Source organism: Pagrus pagrus, assembly GCF_965226575.1.
Source record: "Pagrus pagrus genome assembly, chromosome: 3".
Lineage (NCBI taxonomy): Eukaryota > Metazoa > Chordata > Actinopteri > Spariformes > Sparidae > Pagrus > Pagrus pagrus.
In genome coordinates, this window is record NC_140187.1 from 27,255,070 (window position 1) to 27,274,638 (window position 19,569).

Here is a 19,569-nt window from a genome sequence, read left to right on the forward strand (position 1 = left end):
ATTCTTCCTCAGTGTCCTATTTTGTTGCATGACCTGCTGGTGTTGCTTCCCGTCAGTTCAGTTGGATTGCTGTATTCTGCTGTTGTATTGCTTTCATGTTTTATTTTCAACAGTGGACACTCATGCAATAAGTTTCCGTTACGCATTTCTTTTATTTGATTAGTCCCCATATTTATAGAACCGTTTGCATGGTAAGCACTTCTGTTGTGGTTGCATCTGGGTATCTGAATGTTCCCACAGTGCTCTGAGTCTGTGTGCAGCGTGAGTGGAATATTAATGCGTGTCTCTCTTTTTTCAGTGCCGTCAGCAGGAATGACTCGTCTGGCTCGCTCGCGCACCACCTCCTCCTCCAGCATCACCTCCATGGACAGCAGTCGCAGCCGCAACAACCTCAACAGCCTGCTGGAGGGCAGCGCCACCGGGGCCCTGGACAACCAGGCCGGACCCCAGACCATGGAGGTCTCCTGCTGAACTCCACCCCAACCCTGACCCCTGCACACTCCCATAGTAACTTATGTGCCCCCTCCCTCCCTCTACCTTTCCCTCTCTCTCTTCTCTCTTTCTCATCCTGCTCCCTAAGCCCCTCCACGCCAGGAGGATCTGTAATGAACTATGTGATTAGAAAAAGATGATGTAATAAATATATTAACAGATGCATATTATTAAATATTGAATATTGAATACACTGTCAAAGTCACATTCCTACCAGAAACCATAACTACATTCAGATGTGTTGTATATTCAGATGGTCAAACCATATCATTGACTCAACAGTCCCACTTTGTATTTATTTTTTTCACATTGTCTTTGTTTTGAATGTCTTCACACACACTGTAGAAATTTTCCATGTCTTCAAAACAGCTTTTTTTTTTTTCATTACACGGTACATCACTTTTACTGTTTCAGCTCTTCTCTTCTTCTTGTGAACTCTAAACTTGTGGGTTGCATTGATTGTGAGTCACTGTATCTTTGTGTTTTTAATGTCAAACTCGCTGCAGTGTGACACTGAATTAGTCACAAAGCATACAGAGGGATCACTAAACCTACCGTAGCTGCAGAATTAAAGGTGAAGTGATAAACTGTAGCACACTATCAGTAAAACTAAATCAAAGCTGTAGAGAGAGCATTCAGTGTAAAGGAGAAGTCCTGTACCAGAGTGTCACCTCTGTCACTTCACATGCATTCGTTCATTTTGGATTCTTTTTGTAATTCAACTCCTTTTTCTTCCTGCCTTGTGTTGATGTTTTCATTCAGTTGAATAGATTCTCCAGTGATGTTTTAACAACCTGTAACAAGTGGGTTTCTGATGTGAAAAGTATTGAGTCCCTTCACTGAGGGGCCCAGCGGTGCTTCTCACTATCTGCTGATTCAACTCATTTATATTACTACTGAATAAAGCTACAACATGAGAACATGTCTGTCTGCTGTTTGAATTTATCAGGTCATTGCCAAAAATTCTGCACATACAAGGCAGGTGTAGTGAATGTGTTTGGATGAAAGAAAGAGAAAGCAAAGTAGTGAATGTCTCCGTGCAGGCCGTGCAGTACTTTTCCTCTTCTGTAAGTGGAAAAACGAGGTGACTGTGGTCAGTTAGTTTCCAACCACACTTGTTCTTATTTCCTCACAGAGTGACAACTTGATGACGCTATCTATATTCATCACACACAATGGTCTTGACAAAACAATGGTCTGCTCAGTTATAGTAGTTCTGTATTTTTCAGTATTTCTTGTTTGGTTATTAATTTTTGTTTTCGATTTGGTTTAGTCTCAGATAGTTTACAGAATGGCTTTTCATTTTACTTAACTATTGTATTGTCTAAAAACATTTTATTTTTGTTAAATTTTTTTAATTGTTAGTTTTTTATCTTGTATTATTTAAAAATGTTTAGTTTTTAATGTGTAAAATTGTTTTTCTTTAGTTTTATTACTTTAAGTACTAGATTTAGTTTTTATTTAATTATAATATGGGGATGGTTTTTGTCTTGGGCAAGATTTAATAAATTCAAACTAGGTATAACCATACAAACAACACTTAAATAAACATGCATTGCCACTAACTGGGGCAGAACACCAGCTCAGTTGTCCTGGGCTCTGGGTCATGAGCAAACCTCAAAGGAGCCCTCAAACCCTTGAGATAATATGCTGGGGGTCCTTTGGAGATTATTTTGTGCTGGGAACAGACAAAACTATCGGCAGTGCTGAACTTATGCACCGATTCCACCTCATTCATGACATATTGACACGTTTGACCAAATTAACAAAGACTAAAGACAAAGTCTTAGTCTAGTTTTGAAAGTACACAATATCATTTGGTTAACTGGAATAGAAATAGAAACTAGATAGATGACAAAAATGAAAACTAAAACTGTTTTTGCCCCCTATTTTTAGCGTTCAGTTTAGGTTTAGATAAGCTTGGGTCAGCTGCACTGCAAACACAGTAAAAGATAATGATCTCAAACTAAAATTATGCACAGGATGTTATGGTGATAAAGCTCTGAATGTTAATCTGATGTTCATATCAGCCACTCAGGCTTCTCCTATCACGTTGGTGTCTCCATTGTGCAACATGACAATTTTCCTCTCGTGACAGCAAATTAACGAAGAACACACGGGTGGACACAATAATGTCCGGACACTATATTTCATTAACACTGTGTTGATTACTGACTGATAACTGCAGTAAATTAGTTTTTTATTTTGTCTAACCCTTGTGCATTAAAAGATGACACTTCTGTGTCTAATACAATTACAACCAAATTATTTTAACCATAAAAAACTAAATGTTCATTGAGATAACACATTTACAGGAACCAGTTCAGAACACCATTTGAGAAAGATATCATACTCTGGTATGGAGCTACTTGATTTTTGATAAGAAGTTCTTTCCATCGGTGTGAAACATTCAGTTCTCTGTAATGATGACGGACACAAATTCTCTTCAGGTACAGAGTCTTTTATTGTTTCCATCCACAGTAGAGCTGCTCTTCTGCCTCCAGATAAGTATATCTGATTAAAGACTGGAACAAGGAGTGATCTAACATCTTTTGCGGCCTCTGTGAGCATGAACTTGTCTCTCAGCAGCGACCGAAACCAGCACATCATTTCTGCCATCTCTGATGTGCATAAATTAATATTTAGTTCAGGGCTGCACATTTCTCATTGAGTGAAGGATACATTGTTTGTTTCATTTGACCTTTTCACACACGAACAATTTACTGGTACAAAATGCCCTTACTGACACCATATTGCTCCATGACTGCTATGTTTCATTGACTCTGCAGTGTCAGCATGATGGATGAACTTGTGACTGTTGATAAATCAACGGAGAAGTAGGCTGGCAGGGGAACCTTCGTCATGTTTCTGCAGAGGTTTGACTCGTATCTGACAGTAACATCAATAGCATCATTTTAAACTGAGTGATAGTAACTGCATGTAATCAGAGCGCTGACTTGACTGACAGGGAAAATGTACACAAACTTTTCCATTAATCAGACATAACAGATCAATTGTTGCTTAACCCTAATCAACAGAAACTGTTTGTGTGAAATGATATCACTGCTTCAGCCCACCACAGTGCACCACAGGCTGTATGTACATGCAGATGCTGCTTACGTAGACATACAGTTCATTCCATAAACAAGTGATGCACTATTAGCTCCACTTGAAAACACTCTGTCTCAAAGAGATCAACACAAGCTTTTTTTCTAAGTCAGGATGTCAAGGTCTCGAGCGTCACAGGAAACTGCAGCAGGGTGACATACATGCAGGAAGCCTCGTCTCCTCGGTCAGCCCCCCTCTATAAACAGCTGCGAAAACACAGCAGTCTTCATGGGAACAGAGCAGAGGAGGGACCAGAGTCATTCTGATTGATCAGCAGGCCTGAGTGGGAACCTGAGCTCAGACATTTACATACAACAGGCATCCATTTGAATGTGTGTGAGCATTTTTCATCAGGAAGATTTGGAGTTTACCAGTCCATCAGAGACGGATCTGGCTCACTATCAGTGCAGGATATAATTTCTGTGCGACGTATCTAATAGAGAAATTAAAGGAGGTGAGTATGATACTTGCTTCAAGGAAGTATTATTTCTCTTTGTTCCCTTTTTTTGTCCAATGACTTGAATTTTACCTCTAGAATATTAGCAGCTTAATGGCTGATCACTTGTTTCATGTAAATTATTATTATTTTTTTTTTTTACTCTAAGTGAATCAGTTGCTGGTTAAACAGTGTTTTTTGAATTAGTTGAATTAACATTAAGCTATTTTATCAACCTGCTTCTGCTGCTATAAAAGAGCGATAACACTAATTATACACTAGTGCAGTGATTTTCAACCGCTGCATTTCTCATGATAATTTAATGCAGGATGTATAATGAATTCCTGTTGCTCACATGAACATGTTACTATTACTGTATATGAACGGGATTTTAATTCACAGCTTCTTCACACATTAATCAATGTGCATCAAGTCAGATGGATTTCATAAAAGTGTATTTATTCATGTTTTTATATTTACATTTTTGCATTTTGGTCATTTCACTGATCATAAAATGTTAAAATGTTATGATCAGTTTGATATGAAGTAAAGAAAATTACTTCATATTTCCATGTGGACAGGGACTAGGTTCTGCTTTCAGAGAGACTGAACAACATGGGTGTGAAATAAAGTTGTATTTAACTCAAATCCAGCTAATTTGGTTGCATTCATGCATGAAGTAGCCCAGAGTTAACATTCCTTAACTGATCATCTATTTAAGTGTGAACTAATCACATAAAGTAGAGATTTGACAATTTGTTAATGATGAGCAATGGGAATTCATGATACATCCTGCATTAAAGCGTCATGAACCACAGACTTATTGATCATTATCTACGTTATGATGCATATAGCCGTATGTATCATAACTATAAAATGTCATCCTTTCATTATTTGAGTCTATCACTTTCATGTCAAGTCGATTTTATTCCTCGCAAACATGCTGAATGGAAATTTAACACAGGATATCAATGCCTCTTGTTGCGGTTTGGCGCCTTCCTGTGTCATCTAGCTTTTGTCGCCAGGTTACGAAATAAAGGCTGTTTCTCTGATGGCAGTCATAATGTGATAACTAGTGGGATAACTGAATTATGAATGTGAAGGTTATTGAGGCACACAGCCTTCTGATGATGCACCCCCATCTCACCCTTTCTCTGTCTGTGCCTCTGTTTTTCAGCCACAAGAGTCGTTTCACATCAGCAACAAGCCAAAGAACATGGGGACCTGCCCCATCAGATGTCAATCCAACCGTGCAATCCTAGAGAATTCAGCTGAACCTGTAACATCAGGTAGATGATGTCCCCAAATCCTCAACACACAAAATAAAAATAAGAAAAATATAACTTGGTTTATTATATTCGTCTCCTTCTTTCTCTCTGCAGCCAACGAGGACAGCATTATAATATCCCTCTGTGACTACCCGTCGTTTGGGCGCACAGAACTGACCATGTGCATTGGAGAACAACTCACCGTCCTCTCAGAGTGCGTGACATGTCTCCTAATGTTTCACCTTCACCCTTGTTCTCACCTAGACGGATACAATAAGTCACGATTGCTTGTTTTCTCCAACAGTGACGGTGATTTTATGATCGTGAGATCCACAACTACAGACCGTGAGAGCTACGTACCCACAAACTACACCGCCAAGGTGACACACAGGTAAGACCCTGTCACATGGACGTGCATTAAAACGTCTGTCTCATCACTGCGTGTGTCAGAGAGAAAGCAGAGGCGTACAGAGATGTCATGAAAGGCGGGGAGTTCCCTGTGAGGTAGGAGGAGTCTCTGTGTAGGTGACCTTTACCTCAGTGGAGACAGAGGCCTGGAACAAGACTTCAGTTCTCTCCAGTGAGAAGACGTCAGCCTCTGCCTAATGTACTTTCAGTACTCCTCCAGTGGGGAATGAGCTTTGATATTGTTCATCTGAATTTTCCAAACTTGAAAACAACAGCAACACACACACACACACACACACACACACACATATATCTTTTTTTTTGTCTGAATGGCAACACTGTCTTATTGTCCCCATGTGTCCTCTCTCTCTGTGTTCAGGTGGCTGTTTACAGGCATCAGCAGGTACAAAGCAACAGAGCTGCTCATGCAGACTACTAACCCGAATGGAGCCTTCTTGATCCGAGAGTCAGAGACAAACAGAGGTTAGAGGGTTGTTTCCTGCTTGTTTAAATCTCAAGTGCATTATAAACAAATTCAATCCAGCTGTAGCTTCAGTGTGTAAAATGAGCTAAAATATTATGTCATCATTTTTATTGTTTCTGATGCAGTTTCCACTATTTTTAAACAGTAGATTCTAACGAGTCAGATCAGGAGAATGACTTGATTTGTATTAGAAACAACTGGAACTATGGTATAGGAAGGATAGGGAACATTAATTAACACTGGAACAAATGAATAATCGAGAGCCGTGTAGTTTATTTAACTGTGTGGTTTTCTGATGTTCAGATTGCTACTCGCTGTCTGTCCTGAGGAGGACCAACTCTTCATACCAGGACTGTGTAAAGCACTACCGCATCTCTCACCTCCAAAATAGCTGGGTCTACATATCTCCAGGACTCACCTTCCGCTCCTTGCATCACCTGGTGGAACACTACTCAGGTTTGTACTGACGATGTAATGCTTATATTCTGGCCTGAACCTACCAGAGACAAAATCTCAATATTAAAATGTCACCTCCTTTCTCAGAGTCTGCAGATGGATTGTGCAGTCGGCTGACCAGGCCTTGCTTCATCCAGGGTTTCGACAATGCTCAAGATGCCAGGCCTATACCCACAACAGTCAGGAGGCCGACTATCAACTGGAAGGACATCAGCAGGTGTGGCAGCCTCTACTAATGACCGCCACAAGATGTCACTCTGTTACTTGTTGTAAAGTAGAGCACGAGCCTCTAGTGGCGTCCTTTTGTTTGTGCGGCTCATTATTTTCAGTTTTTGTTGATTTTGTGTCAGGAATATGTTGAGTCAACTCTACTAAAACTTGTGATTCATTGCTGAGTAAACTCAGTGTGAGGTATGCATACAATACCAACAGATAAGACTGTGGTTGTATTGGGCATCTGCCAGGTTTGATTTTGTAGCCTACAGGGCAGCTTCTGTTCATGTTTACACCAGTTAAAAATAGTCCTAGTCACCAAATATCCATGTTTGGGAAAACTAAACTCATATAATGATCGCTTAACTCATTCCGATCCTTCTCTGTCTCCTTCAGGTCAGTGCTCTTCAAGAGGAAGAGGACAGAGTCAGGTAACTCACTGGTGAGCGAGGGGCTGAGGGAGGCCATCACTTCCTACCTACAAATGACAGAGGGCCATGATCACAGCTGGGACACTTGAGGAAAGACAGTGGATCAGTCTGAGGGAATAAAGTCGGTCAGATGCTGTCCTGCCTCATCTGTAGTTTGGGCAAGCCAGTAGACAAGGTTGTCTGTATGCCCACGCGTAGTCTCTGCTGACCGCCCTGGAGCAGCAGGAGGGCTGAGACACTACAATGTTTGGAGCCATACTGTCTGTAAGAAGACAGTTTCTTTGTGTGTGCTCAGACAGGCCCACAGTGGAGGTGTGTGCTGAGAACTGAATGTCATTTGGTCTCAAAAGTTGAATGTTTCTTTTAATTTATAACCTAACGTTCATGCTTTTTGAATGCAATATTTGAATAATATTCTAACATGATTGTTGTCATGGTTATGTTATTGGAATCCAATAAAATATGTAATAAATAAATAACATACAAATATAACCACCTGAACAAAAGAGAGTCTTGCCTGTTTTTTCTTGGGAAAATATGTAATTATAATTAACACAATGTATAACCTGTGCAGTGTACGTGGTTGAAGCCGATGGTTCTCGCAGAGTTTGCGTCTCTGCCAGCAGATGCCGCTTAATTACCTCCAATAATTCATCAAAGCCTTCCACTTCCTGCCGAACAGTTCAGTTCAGGAAGAAGAAATAATGGCGACGCTTCTGGGGTGCGAGTCCCCTTGTACTGGAGGAAAACGAAGAAATTGCAATAGCAACATCGTCACGAAGTTCACGTCCAGCAAAATCACTGGTCAGGGTTTCAGTCGAGGGACGCAGGTAAGAGAAACAATGAATGTTTCGACAGTTTCCACACACGAATTGTTGATCGACGCAGACCAGGGACTTGCGCTGGAGTCCAGCCTGAAAATGAAGACGTTGTCCTGGAGACTTGACTGGGGATGAACTCGCCCCTGCCAGCTTTGGCTTTGCAGCTAGCTACAACGTAGTGTCGTATTTCTACAGAGCAAACCCTTGGCTTTCTTCTCCATTGAGTTCTGGATAGTATTATGTGCTCGCTGACAAAGAAATTAACGTCAGCCTTACAAAATGTGCATGAAACAAGCTCCGCTTCAAGTGGGTCTTTTGTTGTTAGCTTCACGTTAGCTTAGCATTACAGGCCAGGTTAATTACGATAATGAAAACGCAATGAACCGAAGGTTTGTCGGGCTGTTAGGGTGGTTATCAGACGTGGGGTTAGGATGTTTCTAGAAAGCATGTACTTTACTGTCGGAAGTATTTACATCACGTTAATCAACGGCCTTAACAGTTGCTAATGTTAGCAGTCGCGTTAACGTCAGCTAGCTAGCTAAGCCAGCTGAACAGCTCAGGTGATTACGTAACCACACAGTATCCACAATAACTATCGTTTCCATAAATGGATACGCCACAGCAGCTGTTTGCACCAGTTAGCGTTAGCAAGTGTTTACTACATTATTATTTTGATTAACATTGACACGGTAATGGTAACTTTGGAGCACATATTTTCCGGTCAGTTTTTGGTGTAACGCTTGTTTACGTCAACTGTTTTGACCAGTGTTCAGCATATGGACGTCACACCTGCCCTGACATTTTGGCACTTTCAGACACTGTATCCATTGCACGTAGCTCCTTACACTCTCCTGACTTAAGCCTCTACATATCTAAGCTGATTACAGCATTTATTACCTTGCAGTTAGTCTCGTGCCTTTTACCTTGCTGACTTGCAGTTTTATGGTAGTGTGAAATGCTATCATGAACTCATCAAATCTCAAAATATCCCTGTTAACCTTTAATTTGACAGGTTTTTTTTTAAGTGTTGAGACATCTGCCATATTCTGATCACTATGCAGAATACACTATCATTAAGTCAGTACTTTAGGTGTCTAGAAAGAGAGTTTGTCATCATGACTTTGTCAAAAGCTGCTGTTAAGGACTCAAACACCCAAAAGCTACCTCCTCTGTCCTCTCCATTCCCCACACAATTTATAGTTAGAAAGATATGAACACTTGCTCTGGCATCAAGTGAAAGTTTTCTTTGCTTACTGGGCTGCAGAGGTATTAGCTGCATTTCATTATTTGATATCTCAAATGAGAAGAATTATCGTGAGACAGGTGTGAACTTCTTGTTTTGGTCATACTGATTTTCAGGGCTTGTTTACTGCTACACACTGCTCAAGTATATAGAGAAATAATGTCCAGATTTTACAAAATAGTTTGTATCTTGCAAAAAAAATACTGTTATTTGTTTTTAGAGTCAAGGGATCTCAGCTTTTTCGTATTGTGTTTTATTCAGAGTCATACAATTTGAGAAATAATATCACTTTCCATGCACAAATCTTTTGTCACACTGCTGTCACAGCCGTGTATTTTTAAAAGGGTTTCGTGTTTAAGACTCCGCTGAACCTTATTGCCTTGTTCCAGAGTAAATTTGCACCCACAGACTATGAGCCAGGTCTCCTTAATTCCTCCGCTTGAGTTATTTGAGGGATAAAATAAAGATCTGATGAAGTTGCTGTCAGTTTCTGTTCTCTGTTGCCTGGTCTGCTATATGACCTGAGGCGTGGCTGACCTCGAATCAAATTTAAAAGATGATTCACAAGCTTTATTCTCTGAGGCCATTTGTTTGTGTTCAAAATCTGACATTTGTTGTCTGTGGACGAAGATTATCTGTGACAGGGGTTTTCCAAGCAATATGTGTTAAATATTTATATATGACTGACCATATGCATGCATTTATAGTGTACATATACATCTTTTCTACTTTGAATCACTCTATGCTTTTCTCTTCATGAAACATGCAGTTGACACAAAAATAAAGTTAAAGAAGACTGAAGCCTTACATCCACTAGTACAGGCAAAAATAGATGATTTTAAACCTCTTTTGAAGCACTGATGCAAATAACCATACAGTGTGCATGTTGCACTATTTAAAGTTGCCTGTGCTTATGTGTTGTAGCTCCCAGGAGGCCTGCTCCAGGAGAGAGATAAAAGGGCCAAGTGGCATGGCATCCCTACTCTGCTGCAGAAGCTCTACGAGAGCAGCCATCCCAACAGTGACCTCTCCCATGCCCATAGCTTTCTTAAGGTAACCACACAGCACTAGTCCACCCAACAATAAGGCGGTGGTATCACTGGGTTTAGCCGCTTGTTGCTGAATGTCACACTTGGGGCCGGGGTGGTTTAAATTAAATGTGGACAATGCGTTTTTGTCAGGTATTATCATCCCAGCTCTCCATGGAGGCCATGTCTTTTGTCACGGAGGACAGGAAGACTGCTCAGGAATCCACCTTCCCCAACACGCACACCTTTGACCTCTTTGGTGGAGTCGATGTAAGTTTGACATTTCTAGTGCCTGATGTTCTCTAACTATTGGACTCAGACACTGTTACATCCAGAGAAGCAGTTGGCATGTGTTAGTGTAGCTCAGACTGTCTTGGCTCACAGCACTGAATGCTCATTTTCCTGTTTCCCTGAAGCTGCTTGTGGAGATCTTGATGAGACCCACATTAACTATGCAGAAGAAAAAACCCAAAAGTAAGTAGCACTGGCGTTAGATCTGTGAATATGTCTGTGTTTATGAACAGCTTTTGAAATGATGATAATAGATTTTAATTTCATGCTACTTTCGCTCAGTTAGACTAACGTCTGTGTTTCTGTTACAACAGTGAATGATGACCTGGTCAAGGACTGCCTTAGTGTTCTTTACAACTGTTGTATATGTGTAAGTATCCTGTTCCACTTTGTATATACTGAGGAAATGTCAGAGGTGCATCATACCTTGCTTCAGTTTAGCACATGCACATAACTAGAAGTATTTTTATTGCAGTTGGTTTGTGCTGTGACATTGTGTTTAAGGATACGATTAAATTAACGTACAAATGTTTGTGTTCTTTTTTCAAAACGCAGACGGAGGAAGTCACAAAGAGCCTCGCAGGGAGAGACGACTTTGTTCTGTTTCTCTTCACCCTAATGACAAACAAGAAGACCTTCCTACAGACTGCCACCCTTATTGAAGATATTCTTGGAGTTAAAAAGGTCAGAGTTATCCTTGTACTAAATCCTCAGCATGAGCATTTAAACATTGTTTATGGGCCTGTAAATCCACTGTTAAAAGGCCTTTGAAGTCACTTTGTGATTTATGTGGTGACACATTTGGCATCTAGTCATCTTCTTCAAAACTGATAGCTTTACGTGCACCTTTTTCTTAAAAAGCAGTCAAAGTAATGACAAATCTCCATTTTTCTGTGCAAATAGCAGCCCTTTTTATTCTGTGCTCTGCAGATAAATGGGTATTGTTATCGGCTCACTCTATTGTTTTTGTACAGACACCTCCAGTGCCAGAATGATTGTGCCTGGCAGCGCTGCAAACACCCTTATGTCACACCCATGTCTTAATTTTAGAATCATGCTGTACTTCGCTTGAATTGCTCTTGATATTCTTCAGCATTTTTTAATATGCACGTCACGATCTTTGCTTGGCTCTCTAGTAAAAAAAAAAGGCAATTTATCAGATTGCTTCGCCAAGCAATCTGATAAATTGCCTTTTTTTGTGCTCTGTAGTCTTGACCCAAGATACATATTTGTGCGTTTAATATATCTTAAAAATTAAACGTATGCCATTTGATCAAGGTTGCTTTGTGTTTTCTCTTAGAAATTTCTGCTCCTGGTATAACAGTCTTACATAGCTTATCCTCTTCTTTTTAGTAATTATGACAGAAAAATATATATATTGTGACTTAGCAAAGATATTTCCAGTGCAGATCACCCCCCTCCATTATGTCACAATGTGAGAGAATTTCAGTAGGATTTTTTTTTTTAACATAATGCAAAAAACTGTCTGATTACTGCTAATTACATTATGTCTACATTATTTGTGTTGTTTCACAACACTTGGCATTAAAATTAATTTCATATAGCTAGGTAAATGGAAAAACCAAGCAAAAACCTAAACTAGCAAAGACACTTTAACACAAAGACATTTCTTGCACTCAAAAACTTTTTGTCGTATTTAGTGTACAAAAACACGTGTCCTTCTCTGTGATGACCCTGTTCCAGCAGTATAGTGGCTTTGCTGTCCCTATGTGGATTAGTAGTCCCAGAGAAGCTAATGTATGCAGAGGCATAGCATGAGGAACACATTTTGAGAAAGTGTTTGTTGCTAGTTTGGTAGATGTGTAGTCAAAATTATGTTATGTTTATATTATTTAAATTATGTTTTAGCCCCTCTTCATAAACTGATCTTCTGAAATCTGATTTTAAAAACTGCTGCAGTTTTAGTAGGAAGCACATTTAGTCAGACTGCGACTTGTAAAGCGCGTAAATGTCCTAAAATGCCCTAAATGTAAATGTCACATGTGATTTCTGTCTCCCATCAGATTTGTTTAACAGTTCATATGTTTGTGTATTTAGGAGATGATCCAGTTAGAGGGTATCCCCAACCTGTCGGGCCTGGTCCAAAGCTTTGACCAACAACAGCTGGCCAACTTCTGCCGCATCCTGTCGGTCACCATCTCAGAACCCGATGTTGGAAACGACGACAAGCACACCCTTTTGGCCAAAAACGCCCAGCAGAAACGCAATGCTAGCCCCTCACGGGCAGAAGTCAACCAGGGTAAGTTGTCTTCAGAGGTCATACTGACTGTATAATGTATTGTGTGCCATTGCGAAGAAGGGATCAGTAAATTAACTCTTTCTCCAATAGTAACCCTGCTGAACATCCCTGGCTTCATTGAGCGGCTGTGTAAGCTGGCCACTAGGAAGGTGTCTGAGGCCACGGGAGCTAACTTCCTGCAGGAGCTGGAAGACTGGTACACCTGGCTGGACAATGCTCTGGTGCTGGACGCCCTCATGCAGATGGCTACAGAGGATGCTGAGCAGAGCAGTACAGGTGAGACAGCTATCACTTCTGCTGCCTTTTCCTCACACTTGCTTAAATCCTCTGAACTTTGATTTAGATGGATTTTTTCCCTTTGTTTTCAGAGTCATCAGATGAGAGTTCCCTGGCCACCAGCCCTCTGAGACATCGACTGCCCCAGTCCATGAAGATCGTTCATGAGATCATGTATAAAGTGGAAGTTCTCTACGTGCTATGTGTCCTTCTTATGGGCCGACAGAGGAACCAGGTACCCATCAGCACTCATCTCCTTCCTCCTTGAGATTAAAACTGGAGTGTTAGGTCTCAGCAGCTTTGAAGTATGTATTTCACTGTATTGTGTTGCTGCACAGGTGCACAAGATGTTGGCTGAGTTCCGTCTCATCCCGGGACTCAACAATCTATTTGACAAGCTGATCTGGAGAAAATACACGGCTTCAAATCATGTGGTGCATGGCCAGAATGAGAACTGCGACTGTAGTCCGGTATGATTTTTTTAACCCAACACTCTCCTTGCAAACTTGACTCTGGGCCATTTAATGAACCTTTAACACAACGATTAACACTCTCTATTGTCCTTGTGCAGGAAATATCCTTTAAAATCCAGTTCCTGAGGCTACTTCAGAGTTTCAGTGATCACCATGAGTAAGTAACCCATTTAGTTCCCTTGGGTCTGACTATATCTTGTAAGTTATGTTTGTTGTTTAAATTATTTTCCATCTTTCAGGAACAAATACCTTCTGCTGAATAGCCAGGAGCTGAATGAACTGAGTGCCATATCCATGAAGGCTAACATCCCTGAGGTGGAAGCTCTTGTCAACACAGACCGAAGCCTAGTGTGTGACGGGAAGAAGGGTCTCCTCACACGAATCCTCACTGTCATGAAGAGGGAGCCTCCTGACTCGTCCTTCAGGTCAGCATCATGCTCAAGAGCTTGACACAGGAAACAAAGATGTTGACATTCAAAGAATCACACAGCCTCTCTTCTCTTTACTTTTAAAAGGATTTCTCAAGATTTATCTCTAGTTTTGCTTTTTGTACCTTTGCTGAAGCTCTCCGTTTCTCTATGTAGATTCTGGCAGGCGAGGGCAGTGGAAAGTTTTCTCAGAGGAGCCACCTCCTATGCAGACCAAATGTTCCTCCTGAAGAGGGGATTACTAGAGGTAAAACTACAACTGCAGATTGTTATCACATCACACAGATCTTTCCTTGATTTTGATTTCTCTTGAATGAATGGCTGCTCAGTTTATGCTTCCATCCCTCGACAGCACATCCTATTCTGCATCATAGACAGTGGCTGTACATCTCGAGATGTCCTGCAGAGCTACTTTGATCTGCTCGGAGAGCTCATGAAGTTCAACATTGATGCCTTCAAAAGATTCAACAAATATGTCAACACTCCAGAGAAGGTATTTTTGCACACCTCATAGCTTTTAAAAATGTACACGCTAATCTAACAAAACACAATTTACAGTCATTTCTCAACTTGTGCAGTGGAAGAACATGTGTGTCTAATAGCATGCTCTGATTTCTGCTCTGTAGTTTCAGACCTTCCTGACGCAGATCAACAGTTCTCTGGTGGACTCTAACATGCTGGTGCGCTGCATCGTCCTTTCATTGGACCGCTTTGAGAGCCAGACGGAAGATGTCAAAGGTAGAACGGGATGGAAAGTTTACACATGTCGACTCATTCATTCGAAAAAGGAGAAGTTACTGAAATCATATCGCACCCTGGATAACTAGTCAAAGATTAACTCTAAAAAACGTGAACAAGAGAAAAATGCTTCTTTCTCCTACTTCAAGATAAGAAATAATTAAATAATAAGTGCTTTTCCAAGAAGAGGTCATTAAACATTAATTTTGGTGTCGTGTCTTTTTCCCCAGTGGTGGAAGTACTTTCTGAGTGCTGCCTGCTGTCCTACATGGCGAGAGTGGAGAACAGGCTGTCCTTCCTTTTCAGACTGATCAACATCATCAACGTACAGACGCTCACGCAGGTCTCGTTTCATTTTCCCTTTGTCACATGGATCCATTAGACTCACAAATAAATTGAGGGCTATTTTGATGTAATCTCAAACAGGTAGCATTCTTAATTATTTTTTATTTGTCAGTATTGAGATACATAATAGTTAATCACTCAAATCTTGCTCCTTTCTGCATCCATCCCATTGTTTCCTGCAGGAGAATGTGAGCTGTTTAAACACCAGTCTGGTGATCTTGATGCTGGCCAGAAGAAAGTCTAAACTGCCCTTCTACCTCAACGCCCTGCGGGAGAAGGAGTATGCTGAGAAGTACCCGGGCTGCCTGCTCAACAACTTCCACAACCTACTGCGCTTCTGGCAGCGCCACTACCTCAACAAAGACAAAGACAGCACCTGTCTGGAGAACGTGAGTAGCTCTGTTGAAATTAAGGTATTTACTGTACAAAAATGTACAAGAGCTACATGGTGCAAGTAGTAAGCAGCATGAGGTGTGTCTCCTCTGTGTTCACTGCTTATGTTCAGTCACTTAAATGTCATCCATTCAAAACATTCTGACAGGAAAATCACAAGTATGCATGCTGTGACAACAACAACTTTAAGTACTTTGAGTGCTGCTTCACAGTGACACGTGTCATGGGGCTGAAGGCAAGCCCAAAGAACTGGTTAAGAGTTCAGATCCAAACAATTCCTAGAGGCTGATTTTTAAAAATGCAGCTGAGTTGTGTTCTTTGTAGATGTTTGGAAAGGTGAGGGTGTTGTGGGTTAAACACACTTTTCTGCAGAAAATATTTCAAGAACCAAGGAAATGTTTTCGTTTTCAACTAAAGTAAGAATTTTGGTTCCTTGGCCGTTGTTGATTGTTCAAAGAAAAGTGTGTTTCTCACTACTAAAATTTTCTGACCACAAGAATCTTCTAAAAGCTCCGCTATCAAAGCCGTAGCACGTGAAAGGACAGTTGAGATACAAAAAATAATCTCCTTATGGACCTGGATGTGTTAATAGGCACACCAACAAATTAGCCATAAAAAGTATAAGGGGATGACAGTGTTGTGTATTTTCTTGCTCTGCTGCCCCCAAGTGGCCCAAGATAACAGTCATGACTGCCTCAACATAAATTCCTAATCCATTCCTATTATTTTCACAAGTATTTAGACAACCCTATCCATGACATTGTATGTAGCTTCAATTAAAATTGCTTTAGCGTGGCATTGCTTTGATAGAGTCTCACTTTCTGTTATTTAATGCTGAAATGAGCACAGTTTTATCCATCCAGGAATACATCTAGGTTAGGATGATTTCTCTGTCAAGCGTATCTAGTATCATTCCCCCAAAACTGTCCCTTACACAAGAAGACTAGCTTGACAGCTAACTGCAGCTAGCACATACTATGGTTAACAAACTATGTCAAGTGTTTTCTTGTTCTAAATCCTGTCTGGTTTCCCTCCCCAGAGCTCCTGTATTCCCTTCAGCTACTGGAAGGAGACAGTTTCGGTGCTGCTGGGCTCAGACAGGACTTCTCCGTGTGCCATAGCGAGCTACATTGATGAGCCCTTCATGGATCTGGACAGAGACCTGCTGGAGGATTGACCTTCAGTGTGTGCACTCGGTGTGCTGGGGGTGGGACCGGGCAGAGGGTCACAGGGAGCATGGACACCTAAAGCTGGTGATGACTCCACTGAGCTGAGCCATCCAGGCGCTTTGTGACTGCGTCCTGGATGTAAAGACTCACCCGTTTGCTGTCTGTACCTTCGCATGGAGGCCGTCATCACTGATGTGAGGGGATACAATTTGTGTTTCCTCTCACTTAGTTACCATCCTCGTCTTCAAAGGAGGAGGGGGAGATCTGTTTGCCCACCCCAGATTGCCCCGACATCGTTTAACAGACAATTAAGGGACCTTGTGAAATGACACCGACATTGGTTGTTTGCTTTAGGTGAAATTTCAGATAGAGCCTTTTATATAACCTATACAAAATTCTATGAAAAAATATGTATGATTCAACAAATTATATGTAAGAAAAAAGATTCTTTTCACGTGGACTTGGTTGGCCACAGATTACGTCACCCAGATGTGCTGGTCAGTGGTTCATCACGGGGCTGCCAGGAGTCAGGAGCTCACTCACCACTACCTACACTCTCTGTTGACTCCATGCAGCTCCACTGCCTGACCTGTGGGGGAAACTGGTGACATTGGAGTCTTTGCAGGGGTCTTATCAATGAAAAGCATTTTGTTTAACCTGTCTGTGGGTCTATTTTATTAGGTGGCTATTGTTGATTGGTGCTTTCTGGCTCTACTCGGCACATTTTAGGTAGCTTGTGGGCCGGCTGACATGTTTCACAATTCACGCAGGGGTCCTCTCACCTAAAACCATCCACTTGATCTGTTGTGGCTTCAGAAGCTTCACCCAGGGACTCGTTTCTTTACCAGGTTATTTTTGTTGACTTACTTTTGTCTTTGTTGAAAACAACGGCTTTTAGCTCTGGGTAAACTGTAGAATAAAACATTGCACAGATAAAATTGTTTTTATTGTTTATTATATTTTAACACATTTGTTGATTAAAAAGTCTTCATTTTGTAACACAGTTTGTATCCATGTTGTGAGAGATGCTTTGGGAAGAGAATAAACTATGCAGGCGCTAGTGTTAAGATACCACTTTCATTGTTCCACTCCACGCAAAGTTTATGTGAACTAGCCTTCTGCCTAACATCATCAGCATTGGACTGAAGGTTTACCACTTCCTCTGGTTTCTGGGATTTCTTAAAATCTTTGACTACAAGCTGAGAATGACAATCTTTCTATGTGATGGCTCTTTCTGCATGGCACTACTTGATCTTTAGTTTGGATAAAGATGAAGCAGTGGGCACGGCTGTGTTGATGATGTGTCCATGGCCTGAATGTGCAGCTGTTCTGTGGAAAGATGCCGAGCTGAACAGACATTTGGTGTCTCAAATGAAACAGACCCAACCTGAAATAAGTACAAATGGATGAGCTACCTCATATTTTACCCTGACACCGTACAGATCGAACCACTTCTAATGACAAGTGTACAGTTTTACTCCCAGCATGTCATGAGTCATAATACATGTTCATGTGAATGTATAAGGGCATTTCTACAGTTGGCCCCTGATGCCATGAGTTACTAGTGCTATGCCGCCTTGGGATGCAAACACAAACGTCCTTTACACTTCGAAAGCCTTTTTATTTGCTTTAAAGCTAATTAACCAGAAATGTTTCCTTCTTTTCTAGCTTTCATTCAGCATGTCTTAAATCTGTTGATGGGTGTGCACATACTTTGAATTAGTTCATCTTTTGGGCTTTGCAGTGATGTTAATGCAACACTTTACAAGTGCTTCTCTCTTACACTCTCTGTTTCTCTGCTGGATGCCTGAGATAATTGCAACGGTTTCTTGATAACATGATTTGACACAGGTTACAAACATCTGCAGTGTTGTCACATTCTTATTACTGATGGTGTGTTATCATTGATCCAAATCCCTCTTATCACTTCACTCATCCACGATGGAAGTCAACAAGGTTATTAGTATGAAAAACATGAATGTTGTGAGTGCTCTTCTGGAGCGACTGTATAAACAATCTCTGAACCCTGACTTCTGTAGCTGTGTGACCTGAATTCAGAGAGCGATCCTTCTGTATGATGCACAAGAGAATTGGTTCTCTACAGTTATGCTGTATGTGGTGTGATGCTCCTAGTAGGCCTTAGATCTCATTCATTAGTTTGTATAGAAAATGGTGAAATGCTATCCCCTTGGCCAAGAAAATGCTGCATAGTGTTAAAATATGACAGTATTTGGGTTTTATTTTAGATCCCTCATATTTTGACTTCATTAACCGAAGATTTATGTAACGTTTGGCATGTTTTGCAACCTGTCCTATATTCACATTCAAAACCATGTGGTGCTTTTTAACAAAAATCAAATATGATTGTGTCTCACCTCACGAGGATAAGCAGTATTTTGTTAAAAGAATAACCTTTACAAGATGCTGATGGATTATATTCATGGTGTAAAATCTTAAGTAATGAATTCATTTTAGATGACAGCCCATGTCTTTTTTTCCATTTAGCGTTGGCATTGAATAATGCGTAAAGTCTTACATGGTTGTGTTTAAAAACTCACTCTGGTCTTAACCTCTTTCTAGCCCTGTTTGACCATCAGATAATGGATTCATGGTTCAGTTTCACATTCTTCTATAACTACTTACATAACTAACTTACACCCTTCTCCTCTAATGCTGGTATTGAACTTCATTTTCCTTATTTAACAGCTGTTTGTCCAATTAATATTATAATAAATTCTTCTTTAGACCTTTTTTGTGTGATTTCCATCTTTATCACAACTTCACATTTGGAAACTTAAAAAAACGGAC

At 40.7% G+C, this 19,569-nt stretch overlaps 3 protein-coding genes across 5 annotated transcripts in view; all 3 read left to right on the forward strand.

The window, feature by feature from the left end:
- Positions 1-1,414, forward strand: part of ndrg3a (ndrg family member 3a) — a 36,561-nt gene extending 35,147 nt beyond the window's left edge. For all 3 annotated transcript variants that reach the window (XM_084348347.1, XM_084348348.1, XM_084348349.1), the window contains one exon: positions 299-1,414. In XM_084348347.1, coding sequence (XP_084204473.1) covers positions 299-471 — 173 coding nt within the window. In that variant the 3' untranslated portion in view covers positions 472-1,414. The remainder of the gene's footprint in view (positions 1-298) is intronic.
- A 2,429-nt stretch (positions 1,415-3,843) lies between these two features.
- On the forward strand, positions 3,844-7,778 carry sla2a (Src like adaptor 2a). Its single transcript, XM_084348352.1, has 8 exons — positions 3,844-4,054; positions 5,214-5,325; positions 5,419-5,518; positions 5,609-5,695; positions 6,092-6,195; positions 6,500-6,652; positions 6,740-6,869; positions 7,262-7,778. Exons 2-8 carry the CDS (start codon positions 5,253-5,255, stop codon positions 7,383-7,385), a joined length of 771 nt encoding a protein of 256 aa, XP_084204478.1. The 5' UTR covers positions 3,844-4,054; positions 5,214-5,252; the 3' UTR covers positions 7,386-7,778.
- A 46-nt stretch (positions 7,779-7,824) lies between these two features.
- On the forward strand, positions 7,825-19,512 carry trpc4apa (transient receptor potential cation channel, subfamily C, member 4 associated protein a). The gene is made up of 18 exons (XM_084348338.1): positions 7,825-8,126; positions 10,285-10,413; positions 10,542-10,658; positions 10,805-10,862; positions 10,994-11,049; positions 11,235-11,363; positions 12,738-12,939; positions 13,030-13,215; positions 13,308-13,450; positions 13,554-13,685; positions 13,787-13,845; positions 13,928-14,113; positions 14,273-14,363; positions 14,469-14,609; positions 14,743-14,854; positions 15,085-15,197; positions 15,382-15,588; positions 16,632-19,512. The coding sequence occupies exons 1-18, from the start codon at positions 8,001-8,003 to the stop codon at positions 16,767-16,769; spliced, it is 2,325 nt and encodes a 774-aa protein (XP_084204464.1). The 5' UTR covers positions 7,825-8,000; the 3' UTR covers positions 16,770-19,512.
- The last annotated feature ends 57 nt before the right edge of the window (positions 19,513-19,569 follow it).